Source organism: Myodes glareolus, chromosome X (assembly GCF_982192425.1).
Source record: "Myodes glareolus chromosome X, mMyoGla1.1, whole genome shotgun sequence".
NCBI classification, from domain to species: Eukaryota; Metazoa; Chordata; class Mammalia; order Rodentia; family Cricetidae; genus Myodes; species Myodes glareolus.
In genome coordinates this window covers 83,809,948-83,823,843 of record NC_142053.1, presented here as the reverse complement: position 1 = coordinate 83,823,843, position 13,896 = coordinate 83,809,948, and the positions used below count along the sequence as shown (strand labels likewise).

At 45.2% G+C, this 13,896-nt stretch overlaps 1 protein-coding gene across 1 annotated transcript; it reads left to right on the top strand.

Moving 5' to 3' along the window:
* The first annotated feature begins 6,881 nt into the window (after positions 1 to 6,881).
* Otud6a (OTU deubiquitinase 6A) lies at positions 6,882 to 9,001 on the top strand. The gene has a single exon (XM_048418050.3). It carries the CDS (start codon positions 7,151 to 7,153, stop codon positions 8,024 to 8,026), a length of 876 nt encoding a protein of 291 aa, XP_048274007.1. The 5' UTR covers positions 6,882 to 7,150; the 3' UTR covers positions 8,027 to 9,001.
* The last annotated feature ends 4,895 nt before the right edge of the window (positions 9,002 to 13,896 follow it).

Genomic DNA, 13,896 nt, shown 5'->3' with positions numbered 1-13,896 from the left:
GGATGAAAGATGTATCTCTCTCCACCTCAAAAGATCCTGATTAAAAATGTGTCTTCCCACTTCAAATGATTTAGTTAAGAAAAAAAAATTCCTCACAGGTGTGCCCTGCCATTTGGGTTTTAGTGAATTCCAAGTATAGTCAAGTTTGCAACCCAGAATAGACATGACAACAGACCAATGAGATTGGTTTTTGCAGATACAGACAAGAGTATTCTAAAGTTTACACAGAAAGTTAAAGAACTAGACTAGCACTAAGAAATAACTTAGAAAGAGAAGAATAAAGTTGAAGTGATATAGGAGCTTGTTTGTTTGTTCCCAGCTTCCCAGACTAGAAATAACCACACAGAAATTGTATTAATTAAGTCACTGCTTTGCCTATTATCTCTAGCTTCTTATTGGCTAGCTCTTACGTATTAATTTAACCCATTTCTATTCATCTGTATATTGCCATGTGGCTGTGGCTTACCAGCAAGGTCCCATCTGGTATCTGTCTCTGGTGGGGCTACATGGCTTCTCCTGACTCTGCTTTCTTTCTCTCAGCATTCAGTTTAGTTTTCCCTGCCTAGCTCTACTCTGCCCTATCACTGGCCAAGGCAGTGGGGGTCATGCCAATCTGAGTGACTTGCACAGCCACCTGGGGCAAGGTGACATCCTGACCTGGGCTGATACTTAGGATTATGTCTGAGTCCATGGTTCTATCATGGTCAAGGTCTGTGTCGATGTCCCTAGCCCATGTTGCCACCAGGGGCCGCGTGGATGCTATAACCTGTAACCATGTTGGTGTCTGAGGGCTATGCTGCCACCAGAGCCATGCTGAAATGAATGCCCTGGGCTGTCAACTGGGGCCATGGTGTCCAGTCAGGGCTGCTGCCATGAGCCATGTCTGCCTCTGTGGCCCTACAGCATCCAGGGAGGGTCTGAGTTGAAATCCATGGCCCCTGTTACCCCTGAGGGCCATGCAGATGACCAGGGTCTGGTCAACCACCTAAGACCATGTCAGTGTCTAAAGGCCATACTGTCACTGGGACCATACTGATCTGAGAGGTCAGTGCTGCCATCTGGGACCATGAAGACATCCAGGCCTAGTCTGTTGCCCATGGCCATGTCTGGTTCCATGACCCTACAGTGACCAGAGTCTCGGGTGATGTCTGTGGCTCCTGTTACCACTGATGGCTCTGTTGGGTCTGGTCAGCCACCTGAAATCATGTTGGTAAACAAAGGTCATGCTCCCTTCTGGGTCATAATGGTCTGGGTGGCCTGTACTGGCACTGGGGCTGTGGTTATGTCTGGGCCCGAGCTGGTGCCAAGGGCCATGTCTGAGTACATGGTCCTGTTGCAGCTGAGGTCTGTGGTGATTTCCATGGCCTGTGTTAGCACAGGAGGTCATTGGAAGCATGCTGTGCTGAACCAGCCATGCCTTTCACTAGAATAGCTGTCCCTCCCCATTGCTGGTTACTGCAGCAGGAGAGATGGTCCTGCCCCTCGGGAGAGAGCTCATCCCCACACTTGGAAAATATGGCCCCATCCCTCAGCACAAGCAAGCCCCTCACCTGGGCAGCACACTAGAGCCAGCTCTGAGGGTGTGAGAGCAACAGAGCTGACCCCAACCCTCTTGTCTGCCATATGGTGGCATGGGTAAGAGAAAGATGCCCTCCCCTTTCTGCCACTTGCTACCTGTAGCAAGTAAGAGAGCTGGTCCTGGGGTCACTGGAGGGAGAGAACTAGCCCCGCCTCTTACCAGATCCAGCCCACAGAAACGCAGACCCTGCCCCTTGCCTGGGCAGCACCCTAGAGCTGACCCTGTTGGCAGAGGTGCAGGTGAAGGCAGGAGAGTTGAACACCCCTTGTATACCCCCTACAGCAATTGGGAGAGAGGGCCTGGCACCTTTCCTGGACAAAACAGTAGAATGGGCCCTGGTGGTGTGAATGTGGGTGAGACAGACCCAACGATCTGAGAGCAGTATTGGCCCTGCTCCTTGCTGTAGGCTGCACTGGGTGAACGAGCCAAGGCGGTGCTGGGGAGCTCGCCTGGATAGTGAGGATGCAGGAGAACTGGCAGGCTGACCAGCCCAGCTACCACCCAGGCCCAGAACCAGGGCTATGAGTTGGCCCGCCCCAGCATCCACCTCATCTATGAACTGTTGGAACAGGTGAAGGAGACAAACCTACAGATACAAAACAGCAGAATCTCCATGACACAGGACAACAACAGGATATCCAAGTGGAGCAGGAGTGAGAGCCCATTATTGATGGTGTAGCAGAAACCAGAGGCCTCGAGTCAGACCAAGGACTTCTGGCCATGAGCATTTGCAAGTAAAGGTGAATGGACTAAAGGGTGAACTGTGTGACTCAATTGGCCACACTACAACTTCCATGAATATTCTTCTCCTTTTTTTGTTTTGTTTGGCTTTTGGTATTTCTTTTAAATTTAGTTTTGATATGAGGAGGGAGGTTGCAAGGGCAGAGGTCAGATGTGAGGGAACAGGAGATAAGAGGTATCGAAATGCATGGTGTGAAATCCACAAAGAATCAATAAAGTTAAAAAGTATACCCAACTGATTTTTGACCAAAGTGTAAAACCAATTCAATGGCAGAAGTATATAGCTTTTTCAACAGATGGCTTGGAAGTTATTGGATAGACCTAGGCAAAACCCTAGTGTAGGAGGAGACTGCTTGTTTGTTTCCCGGCCATCCAGACCCAAATAAACACACAGAAACTATACTAATTCCAGCACTGCTTGGTCAATGACTCTAGCATATTCATAGTTGACTCTTACATTTTAAATTAACCCATTTCTATTATTCTGTGTATCACGACAAGGCTGTGGCCTACCAGTAAAGTTCCAGTGTCTGTCTTCTTCAACAGCTACTTGGCGTCTCTCTGACTCTGCCTACTTTCTCTAGATATATCTCTTCCAGCCTGGCTATATTCTGCCATGCCATAGGCCGAAGCAACTTTATTTATTAGTCAATAAAAGCAACACATATACAGAAGGACATCCTATGTCACCCTAAAATCAAACCGACACAAAAACCTAAGGTCTAAGTTTCAAAACTTAAAACAAAGTAAAAAAAAAAAAAGTCAAAACACATCACCATGCCAGGCGGTGGTGGTGTGCACCTTTAATCCCAGCACTTTGGAGGCAGAGACAGGGGAAACTCTATTAGTATGAGACCAGTCTGGTCTACAAAGCAAGTTCTGGGATAGCCAGGGCTGTTACACGGAGAAACCCTGTCTTGAAACACCCTCTACACTGGTTTAAGTTTAAACTCTGAAGTTGTAAGTCTCTCAGTTAAATAAAAAGACAAATTTACCTAATCTCCGAGTGTGTTTTCAGAGTGCTGGTGGTTAAACGCAGAGCCCTGTAAATGTGTTCAAACGCTGTCTACACATGTGCTCCAACAGTATGGCCGAGCTACTCCAACTTTTTTTTTTTTTCACTGAAGAAACTCCGTCTGTTCCCTGTACTGAATGCACTAATTTGCATTCTTATGAATGATTTGTATGAGCTCTGTTTTCTTAATAGCCTCCACATTTACGATTTTTCTCTTATTGATAATAGACATCTTAGTAGGTATACTATAGTACTACAGTGGGATTTTAATTTGTTTCCTCCACAGTTAGTAATATTGAGCACTTTACATACATGCTTTCTTTGGGAAAAGTCTCTTTGCGCTCTTTACACACTAAAATAAAGTCATGATTTTTGGTGCCATTGTGTTACAGAAAAATAAATATGAAATATATATGTATATATATATATATATGTTAGTGTCTCTCTGTGTATATGTATACATGTGTTTGTGTACATGTTGAGGACCAAGTCCAAGGCCTTGTGAATTTTTAACAAGGTATCTTATCACTCAGTTAGACCTGTAGTCTTCACCCGATACTAATTCTTCAACACACATATACTTTACAAATACCTTTCACATTCTGTAAAATGACTTTATAGTTTTGTTATTCTTATAAAGGTCTGGAGTAAACCTCCACACATAGAGCCCAACTGACACCCCACAAGGGTACTCAAAGTACACAGAATGGGAAAGACGTGGCACTAAACAAATGCTGGGGCACTGAATATCTGCATGTGAAGCAAAGGAATTTATCCATCATCTTATTCCAAAAACAAATAGCAACTCAAAACAGGATAAATGTTTAATATAAGACCTTTAACTGTAAAACTCCTAAAAACAATAAAGTTTCATGACATTGTCCTTTGTGGTGATTTTGTGGTTAACACACACACACACACACACACACACACACACACACACGGGCACAGAGGCAATGGAAACAAAAATATACAACTGGGGATTACATACAGTAAAATATTGTTTATATATGTGTGTAATTTGGTGTTTCGTGGGACTCCTAACAATGGGAGTGTGACTGTCTCTGACTCTTTTGCCTGCTCTTAGGATCCCTTTCCTCCTTAATATGAGGGTAGGTGCCTAGTCTTACTGTACCCTGTTGTGTCATGTTTGGTTGATATACCTGGGAGGTCTGCCCTTTTCTGAAGGAAAAAGGAAAAGCAATGGATCTGGGAGAGAGGGGAGGTGGGAGGTGGCTTTGAGGAGTGGGGGAATGAGGAAACTGCAGTCAGGATGTAATATATGAGAGAAGATAGATAGATAGATAGATAGATAGATAGATAGATAGATAGATAGATAGATAGATAGATAGGAAGGAAGGACTGTCAAAATGTCTCAGTGGGTAAAGGAGCCTGTAACAACTCTGATAACCTGGACCTACATAGTTAAAAAGAGAGAACTGACTCCCACGGTTACCTTCTGACTACCATGTTCGCACAATGCCCGGTGTGCAAGTACACACACACTAAATAAATGTAATTTTAAATTTTTTTTCTTCATAGTTTAAAAAAGGATACCACCTTTGGGTTTAGGGCTAGACAAAGAGTTCTTTAGACTTGACACTAAAAATGATATCATATAAGGAAAACTGGTTAGTTGCACTTGAGAGCATAAGGCAAAGGATTATGAGCTTGAGGCCCCCATCTGAAAAACCAGTATGGTTTAAATCCTTCTGTGGTACTAGCGATCCAACACAAGTACTCACATGTGCTGAGGAAATGTTCTACCACCGAGACACAACACTGGCCTTAAAATGAAATGTTTCTGCTTTGAGAAAGACCCTGCTGAGAAAAAGAAGACAAGCTGTAGGCTAAGAGGAAAACATTTGCAAAACACACATCTGACAAAGGGCTGGCATTTAGAGTATAACAACTCTCAAAACTAACAGAAAGAAAAGGGCAACCCATTTAGAAAATATGCAAATTATAAAAACATTGTATCAAGAAATATATGTTATAGATGAAAATGAGGACATTACAAGATGAACATCAAGCAAGACATCTCTGTGGGTAGAAATGCTTGCCTTGTAAGCATGAAATGGCCTGAATCCAGTCCCCAGATCCCACAACAAAAGAGAAAACCAACTCCACAAAATTGTTCTCTGACTTCTACACATTCACAATGGCATATGCACATCCATGCAAAGACATCACACACACACACACACACACACACACACACACACACACACCACAACCACCAGCAGCAGCGGCAGCAGCAACAACTAAAAAATTTAAAAGATGACCATGAAGGTACGGCCCTTTCCTAGCATGTGAAAGGCTTTCCATCTTCATAGGCAAGGGCTTCCATTCTAAGAGTCATTAGATGCGAGGGCATTAAAGCCATAATGAGATTATCACGACACTAACATCGGTGTATGCTTTTTAAAGGTGACAATACCAAAAGGCTGGTAAGAAGACAAAGAAACTGGATCCCTCATTCACCTCTCATGTAAACGAATCCGCTACAGCCTTTCTGGAAAGCAGTCTCTTTAAAAAGAATGTGAACTGAGAATACAGCACAAGCAATTTCATTCCTGGGCATTTTGTCCAGAGACATGAGGACTTAGGATCACACAAAAGCCTATGTATTGGGTGGAGAACATACCTCTGTGGAAGTGTCTGTCCTGGGTGGTTGGTTTGGATTTTTCTGAGGCAGGGTCTCAACATACTCCAGGCTGGCCTGAAACTTACAAAGTCTCCCTGGATGATCTTGAAAGGTTTAGTTCTCCTGCCTCCACATCACAAGGGCTAGGGTTACGGGCTTGTGTTAACAAACCTAGTTCTCAAGTGAGGAATGGGGCAGCATCTAATCGCCAGGTTGGGAACTCGAAAGACAAAAATACTGATTATTGTACAATAAAAGCATATTTGAAAGGGGTTTGTGGGGTTTTTCCCCCCACAGACCTTTTGCAGCAATCTTTTGAAACAAACTTTGTGAAAACAATCAGGAAGAAGTAACCTGATGAACACTGGCTCATGATGCTTCCTGGAGATTTATTCTAGAGAGCCCTTTTAAGGAGACGGGGGCCCAGAAGAAGGGGTGTTTGGATGATTTCTGTTAGCACAAGCCAGGAGATCCACTTACTTGTAGTGCGTGCCTCTGAAGAGGGCGGTTGCTGTCGTCTTGCCCTGAGATGGGACTCATCGGGTTTGAAACAGAAATTAAAAGAACTCTGTGTTCCCAGGAATGTAAGGAAGTGTCTTTGTTCTGATACACGAAGATTAAGAGTTTCAGGTCAAGAGACCTGAAAAACCAGAGAACGCCACATTGCCTCCTGGACACAAAGAGAAATGCCAAGTTCAGGTCAGAACGTATTTAGCTGATAATATTTATCATGTGGTTATTGAGCATGGCCTGTACCTGTGTTCTGTCCAAACTTGGAAAAGAAGTAGGCAGTAAGAGTGACTAAAAATTCTACCAGCCCAATTATGGCACACATTGTATAAAGGCAGGCTTCTAGGCGTGACTTTTGAAGTCGGTTTAAAAAACCAGAGGCAAGAGATGCTACGGGGTCTAGTGAGAACATACTCAAAAGTCAGTCACAAAGCCCAGCCTGTCTAGGGGTGTGGCCCTGAGGCAGCAGCCAATAGCAGGGAGTGCTGTTACTAGGATGCCGGGAACAGCCTCAGAAGGAGGCAGAGTGCCACAGCTTCCTCAGGCAGAGGTTCTGAGAGGCTGTCTGGTCCCTCAGGCAGAGGTTCTGTGAGGCTGTCTGGTGATTTGAACTGTTCCAGTTTCCTCCAAACTTCAAATCACACTTTTCACTGTGATAATGGATGATGCCGAGACCGAATTCCAACGGGTGATCCGCCGCCACTATCGCGAAAAAAGAGAGCTGCAAGCTCACATCCAGGTTCTCGAAAGTTCTGTATCAAAGAATGACAGGAACAGAAGAAAGCAGTTGCTTGCTGATGCTGCCCGCCTCAAGGCCGAGATGGAGCAGAGGCACCATCAGGAACTGGAGAAATTTCAAGAAGAGCTTGACACCAGCGTGGAATCGGTTACAGCCAACCTCACAAAGATGAACTTCAAGAATCTGCCCCCACGCCCATCGAAGGCCCAGAAAAGGCGTAAGCGAAGAGCTAGCCTGCAGAGACACCTCCCGGAGAGGACCCCAGTGGCCCAGGCCGAAGAGCTGGCCACCTACCGCCGTGAGGAGAAAGAGAAGGTTGCTGCTATTTTGGAAGCTAAAAATCTGGAGATGAAGACCATTCCTGCCGACGGCCATTGCATGTACCGTGCCATCCAGGACCAGCTGAAGTTTTCGGTGACTGTGGAATGCCTGCGCTACCGTACGGCCTACTATATGAAGAAACACATTGATGACTTCTTACCTTTCTTCACCGAACCCGAGGCCGGCAACTTCTACACCCGTGAGGACTTCCTGAGGTACTGCGAAGACATCGTGCGCAGGGCATTGTGGGGCGGCCAACTGGAATTGAGAGCCATGTCACACGTCCTGCAGACCCCCATCGAGGTGGTCCAGGCCAACTCGCCCATCATTGTGATCGGGGAGGAATACAATCAGAAGCCGATCACACTGGTCTATCTGCACTATGCTTGTGAGTTTGGGGAGCACTACAACTCAGTGAAGCCCATCGAGACCGCAGGCGCCTCCGTTGGAGCCACGGCGTCACACCTGTTATAAAAGTTTCCAGCAGCCACGGACCTCGGCCCTAGGCGCCATGTTTCTGCCATGCTTGACAACTGCAGATCCTGGGAGAGCTGAAACAGCTTTGGCGTTTCTCAGTAGGAGTAATTGCTTTTTCCTTGGCTGGTTTATTTTCTTCCAAGATTTACTTAAATCTTGAAATCTGTCTCTTCCAAGTCCTGCCTCATTTTGTTTGTTTTGTTTTCCCACTCAGTTATTTGTGTCTTCTTTGGGGGGCATGCTTAAGGATGGAAGAATACCTCCTTGGGACAACCAAGAGATGTATGTTTCATTGAGTCTAACTCATTTGGCCCTGAGGTACCTTTGTCTTCTTCAGGCTTTAGTTAATGTTAGGCTGAAAATGGAAACGTTGGACTTTGCTTATTGTTTACCTGGGCTTGAATGAGTTTAGCAGAAAGGTTCAGTTTGTGGGATTTTTTTCCCTATATATCTATCAAATCACTTGATAATAGAGGAGTTTGTGTGGCGGGAGTGATTTATGAGTGTTTTTTCATTGTTTTTTCCAGAAAAAAAAATTGCCACGTTCCAATGCCCGGGTTACAAGCAAGTCTTCCAGTAGTAATTTGATTGTTTTGTTTTTCATTCAAACTTATAAAGCTGCAAATGGATTTTAGTTGCTCAATGTTTTCTGAGCTCTTAAAAAATATGTTTTCAAATTTAAAAGCTAAGCGTAACTGTTAGATACAGAAATTCAGTTTAAATGAGCCAGTAGGCCAAGTAAGGGTTACCTCAAAGATGTGGAAGATCTGAACTTAGTGACTTTACTTAAGAGAAAAAAAAATTAAAACAGTTTTTGGAAGTTCTACAGTAGTTGATGTAGCTTTATGTAAAAGAAAACAGTGAACAATCCAGCTCTGTATTTGTTAAAGATGTGTTAATGTTCTGAATATGCCAAAAGAAGAACGGAATGGAATGATTTGCGTAATTTCTAAGGTTAATCATAAGGTCCTGGATTTCAGTGAAGTTACTTAAATTCATTCTGAAAAACCTTTGACCCTTTCAAATGTTCCCAAATAATACATGTCAGTTCAAAAATGTTTAAAACCAATTGTGCAATGTGTTAAAAGATAAAAGCAGCATTTGAAATACTTGCTTTGCATTTCTCGTGTAGCTGACTCAGTCCATATGAAGTTTGTAACCCAGATGGCTTTCAGTAAAGGACTCCTAAGAAGAGGAGCCTGTTGGGGGTGGGAGGGGACAGATGAGGCTTTGGGTAATACACCTGCAGCCTTGGTGGCAGCCTGGAGTGAAGTGTTTCCCGGGCTGGAATTTGGGAGGAATTTACTCTAAGGATGCCCTAGGCTGATGTTTCACTCAGTGAAACATGAAAGGGTTTCCTTCAGTATTCTTTGCTGCTTGATAAAGAGCCCTGGGTTAAAAGCCCTCAGTCAGGCCAGGCTATGTTGCAGGAGGGGAAGAAATACTACTATAGTCTACTTCGGGATGTTTCCAAAATCCAAATGGGGAAATCCTGACAGACAGCTTTAGCTATGGAAACAAGAAGTTTCAGCTAGTCAGTGTCTGAAAAAAAATACAGTATTGGGTACATTATGGGGAAAGAGCCCGTTATGGGACAGGGACACTGAGATTGGGAGTTAGGAAGGAAGAGGGGCCAAGCTTTGGAGGGGAGACAAAAAATGTGCTTGAAAAGAGATGTTATCTACAGAGGAAGGCCTGGCTGGGAAGGAGGGTGAAGGCTGAGGACAGAGACAGCCTAGGGGAAACCTTCAGAGGCTGGAGTTGAAGCTGAATAGGTGGGCAAGATAAGAAGCAGGCCATCAAGAGGTTTTTCTGAGTGTGTTTTTGTTTTGTTTTGTTTTGTTTTAAAGAAGCTTGGGTAGATAAGACCACAAGGACAGGCTCTAGGGAAGGGGCCTGCCTAAAGATGTGAGTGAAGGCTACTGAAGGGCTATAGAAACGAAAAGGGTGCTTTATGGGGTGGGCTATGTAGAGCGGGAGGAGGGGGGTCTTTTTTTTCTAAGATGGCGGCATATTGATGGACAGCGGCCCTGACTGACTAGGGGCAGCAAAGCGTGATGGGCAAGGAGGCCTGGTTACAGGTCACAGACACAGACCCTGGCTGGTGGAGGATTCTTGGTAGGAGAGGTGAGTCAGTTGGGGTGAGTTATACAGGGAAAGAAAAAGAGATGGGACAGGGGCCAGGTTTGGGAAGGGAAGCTGACTGGAAACTAAACCCTATTCTGGAGAAGGGGTCTTGGAAAGGGTGGGACTATTTGGACAATAAGGCTAGAAACTGGGCTTCCCGGGGAAGGCTTCCCAGCTGTGGGCGAAGGAAAGGGCTGGAAATTGACCAAGTCACTGAAGAGGCCAGGTTGGATGGGTGTAGCAGACGATGAGTGAGCCCATCGTTCTTGAATGGGGAAATGATCAGGACAGGCAACCTGCTATGGCCAGGACACTTTCTGAGGAGGGGTTGGAAATGAGATGAGGCCTTCCTGGGGAAAGAGGCATTGGCTAAATAACCAATCAGCTCGGAAGGGGTGGGTACTGGATAAAGGATTCTGACAGGTAAAGGCACCACAGAGCTTGAAAGGTTGGTGCAGGCTGATCCAGGGACACAACTTGGGGAAAACAGTGTTGAGGAGAGGAAGATAGCGCAAGAAGGGGACAAAGGCAGCTGGGGTCCAGGTTGGAGAATTGGGCTTGGGTTAAGAAGGAGTCCTAGTTTGGCAAAAGGGACACAGACTGGAGAAGCCGCTATCTTATGAAAGGTTATGGAAAGAGAAAAGAGCTTGTCTTAGCCTGGGGTACATATAAGGATGCAGGCTCAGGTGGGCAGAGGCGCTAGGGTACAGGAGTAGCAAAGCAAAGGGGACAGTCATTGGTAAGAACTGATAGGCTAGGGAAAGGGACCCAGCTGGGTATGGAAGCAGAGGGACATAGCTCTGGGCAGGGTAGGGAGGAGAGGCCTTAGCTGGAAAAGGGATCATAGGGTGGGGAGAGAGGGCCGGCTTAGTGAAAGGCTGGACAACGGAAGGATGCCTAGTTTAATTAGGAGCCCAAGGACAGGGAAGGTGACCCCGAATGTTAAAAGAAGAAAAGGTCTGCAGAAAGGGCCCACCAGGTGAATGGCCTGCCTGTTGGTACAGAGAAGGCACAAGGTAGGAAAGGGAGTTCAAATAGGACCAGGAAGCGTACTTGGAGACAGGAGCAGATGGTGTCTTAGGATACGGAGAGCTGTGTTCAAACACCACAACCAAACAACTTGGGAGCAAAAGGTTTGAGAGAAACCAAGGCAGGACCTCAAACAGGACAGGAACCTGGAGGCAGGAGCTGATGCAGAGGCCATGGAGGGGGGCTGCATCCTGACTTGTTCCCTCTGACTTGCTCAGCCTGCTTTCTTAAGAACCCAGGACCACTAGCCTAGGGATGGCGCCACCTACAATGGGCTGGGCCTTCCACCATCAATCACTAATTAAGAAAATGTTCTACAGACTTGCCTACAGCCCGATTATTTTATTCTTCTCTCATACATTACATCCTGACTGTAGTTTCCCCCATCAGTCCACCCCTACCTCCCCTCAAATACACTCCTTTTTTTATTTCCCCTTTAACAAAAGAGCAGTTCTCCCAGGGGTATCAACTGAACATGGCATTAAAAATTACAATAAGACTAGGCATAAACTCTCATATCAAGGCTGGATGAGACAACACAGTAGGAGGAAAAGGGTCCCGAGTGTAGGCAAAGAGTCAGAGGTAGCCGCTATTCTCACTCTTAGGAGTCCCACAAGAACACCAAGCTACACAACCACAAGTTACATGCAGAGGGCCTAGTTCAGACCCATAAAGGATCCACGATTGTGGCTTCAGTCTCTGTGATCCTCTATGAGCCCTGCTCTGTTGATTCTGCAGGCCCTGTTCTAGTAGATACAGCCAAATCTTTTGAAGGCATTTTCTCAGTCAAGGTCCTTCCTCTCATGACAATAGCTTATGTCAAGTTGACATAAAACTCTCTAGCACATACAGCTTAAGAGTCCCTGGCGGATGAAAAGATTCTGGCTGGGATCAAGTTCCTCTGTGGTTGAAGTGGTGCAAGCTAGAGATGCCCATTCAAACTGAGGAAGGTTACCTGGTTACCAAAAAGGGCCTTTTTGTAGAATATTGCTTTAGCTTGTAAAAATGTGTTACATTTGTTTATGCTGCATTTTTAACTAACGGGAACCCTAAAGGTCCAGCTTCTAGGGCTCTCTCTCTCAGGATTTTAAAAAAAGACTCTACAATAAACGAAGGGGAATAAAGTCTGAGAGTTAACAAATCTACTCATGTTTCTAGCCATGTTTATTTATTCTTATTCTCCTTCTTATTCTGTATTCATCCTTGTTCTCGCTTGTTCTACCCATTATAAACATTCCCGATCATATATGCCCTTATAGCCAGCAATTTCCTAGCCCTAGCAGTTTCCAGGGCTGGAATTCTTTTGCCTTATAGAAATCAGATAAGAGTTTTCACACACACACACACACACACACACACACAGAGAGAGAGAGAGAGAGAGAGAGAGAGAGAGAGAGAGAGAGAGAGAGAGAGAGTTGTGGCTGTCAGCTCTAAGGTGGGAGTGGCTAGCGCACATCTGGTAAACTCCTTAATGGAGAAAATCAGTTAAAGAAATTAAATCATCAGGGAATTCTAGAGGGGAAGGTTAGCAGGCTACGCTACATTTTTAGGCAGTTAGAAGGAGCTAAAAAGGTTTAATTTCAGTAAAATTATGAATAGGGCATGGATTGTTTAAATCAATGTGCTGCTTCTTTTTTCCCAGCATGCATAGAAGACACAGAGCAACCAGGCAACCTATGTAAACTGTCAGGGGGAAGCTAGTGGCTCCTGATCTGATTAGCACATTCACCAGACACTGCAATTGCTACAGGTCTTGGTATGAAGTTTACATTTATTGCTCTAGGCGGTAAAAATAAAGAGGAGACCTAAGCCTCTAAATGTTCAGTTCTGGGATATGCTGGTGTCAGCTGTTCTGATGGTGGGTGTTGAGGGTCTCGCTCTGGGTTGCAGTTAATTATCTCTTCTGCTGTCCCTGAGAGTAAAACACAATTCCACTAAGTTTCCTGAACTAAAATTATGTGTAAACTGAGGTGAGAGTGAGCATCAGGAGTTAGGAATCTTTTAAGTGAGGTAAAAACCAGGGTATGCTTATTCTTCTATCTCAGCAGCTTGGGCAAGTAGTAATTCTATGTCCTTGGATATCTGTGAATATCTTAAGTGGGATGCTTTTGTCTGAACCCTAAACACTGACCAAATACCTGCCAATAAATACAATTGCAGGAAGGCAGATCTCTGTGTCTACCTAGGAGAGAAGAGCAAGGCCTGGCAGTGGGAAGCCGTTTTCACACATAGCTAGGGGGATGTGATTAGTGAGCCCTAAAGGCATAGAAAACAGTTCTGAAGTGCTGGAAACCTGCTACAGGGCCTACCTGTCCCTGGAACATAGGCCAGAGAAAGAGTTAAAAAAAATGTGTTGCAGGGCTTTAGTTGCGTTACCACACGGGGCCAAGAAATGGGGCCTGGCAATGGAAGGGTATATGCCTAGCAGAAAGGGAGATCAGGTTGAGAATGGGCTTAGGAAAGGAGCTTGGCTGTGGAAAAGGGGCATAAAAAGACGAAGACAAATTCACTAAATAAGGGCTGAGTAAGTGAAGAAAGAAGCAAGCCTAGGTTGGCTAAGGGTGGAGTGGGGGGGTAGGTGAAAGGCAGACTGAAAGGTACCTAGTTAGGACAGGGTACAAACTGGCCTAGGATGAAAAGGGAATTCCTGACTTTTAAGGGGGACGGGACTACCTGCTTAGAGGAGGAAGTAGGTGCTTGCTAGGCAAGGG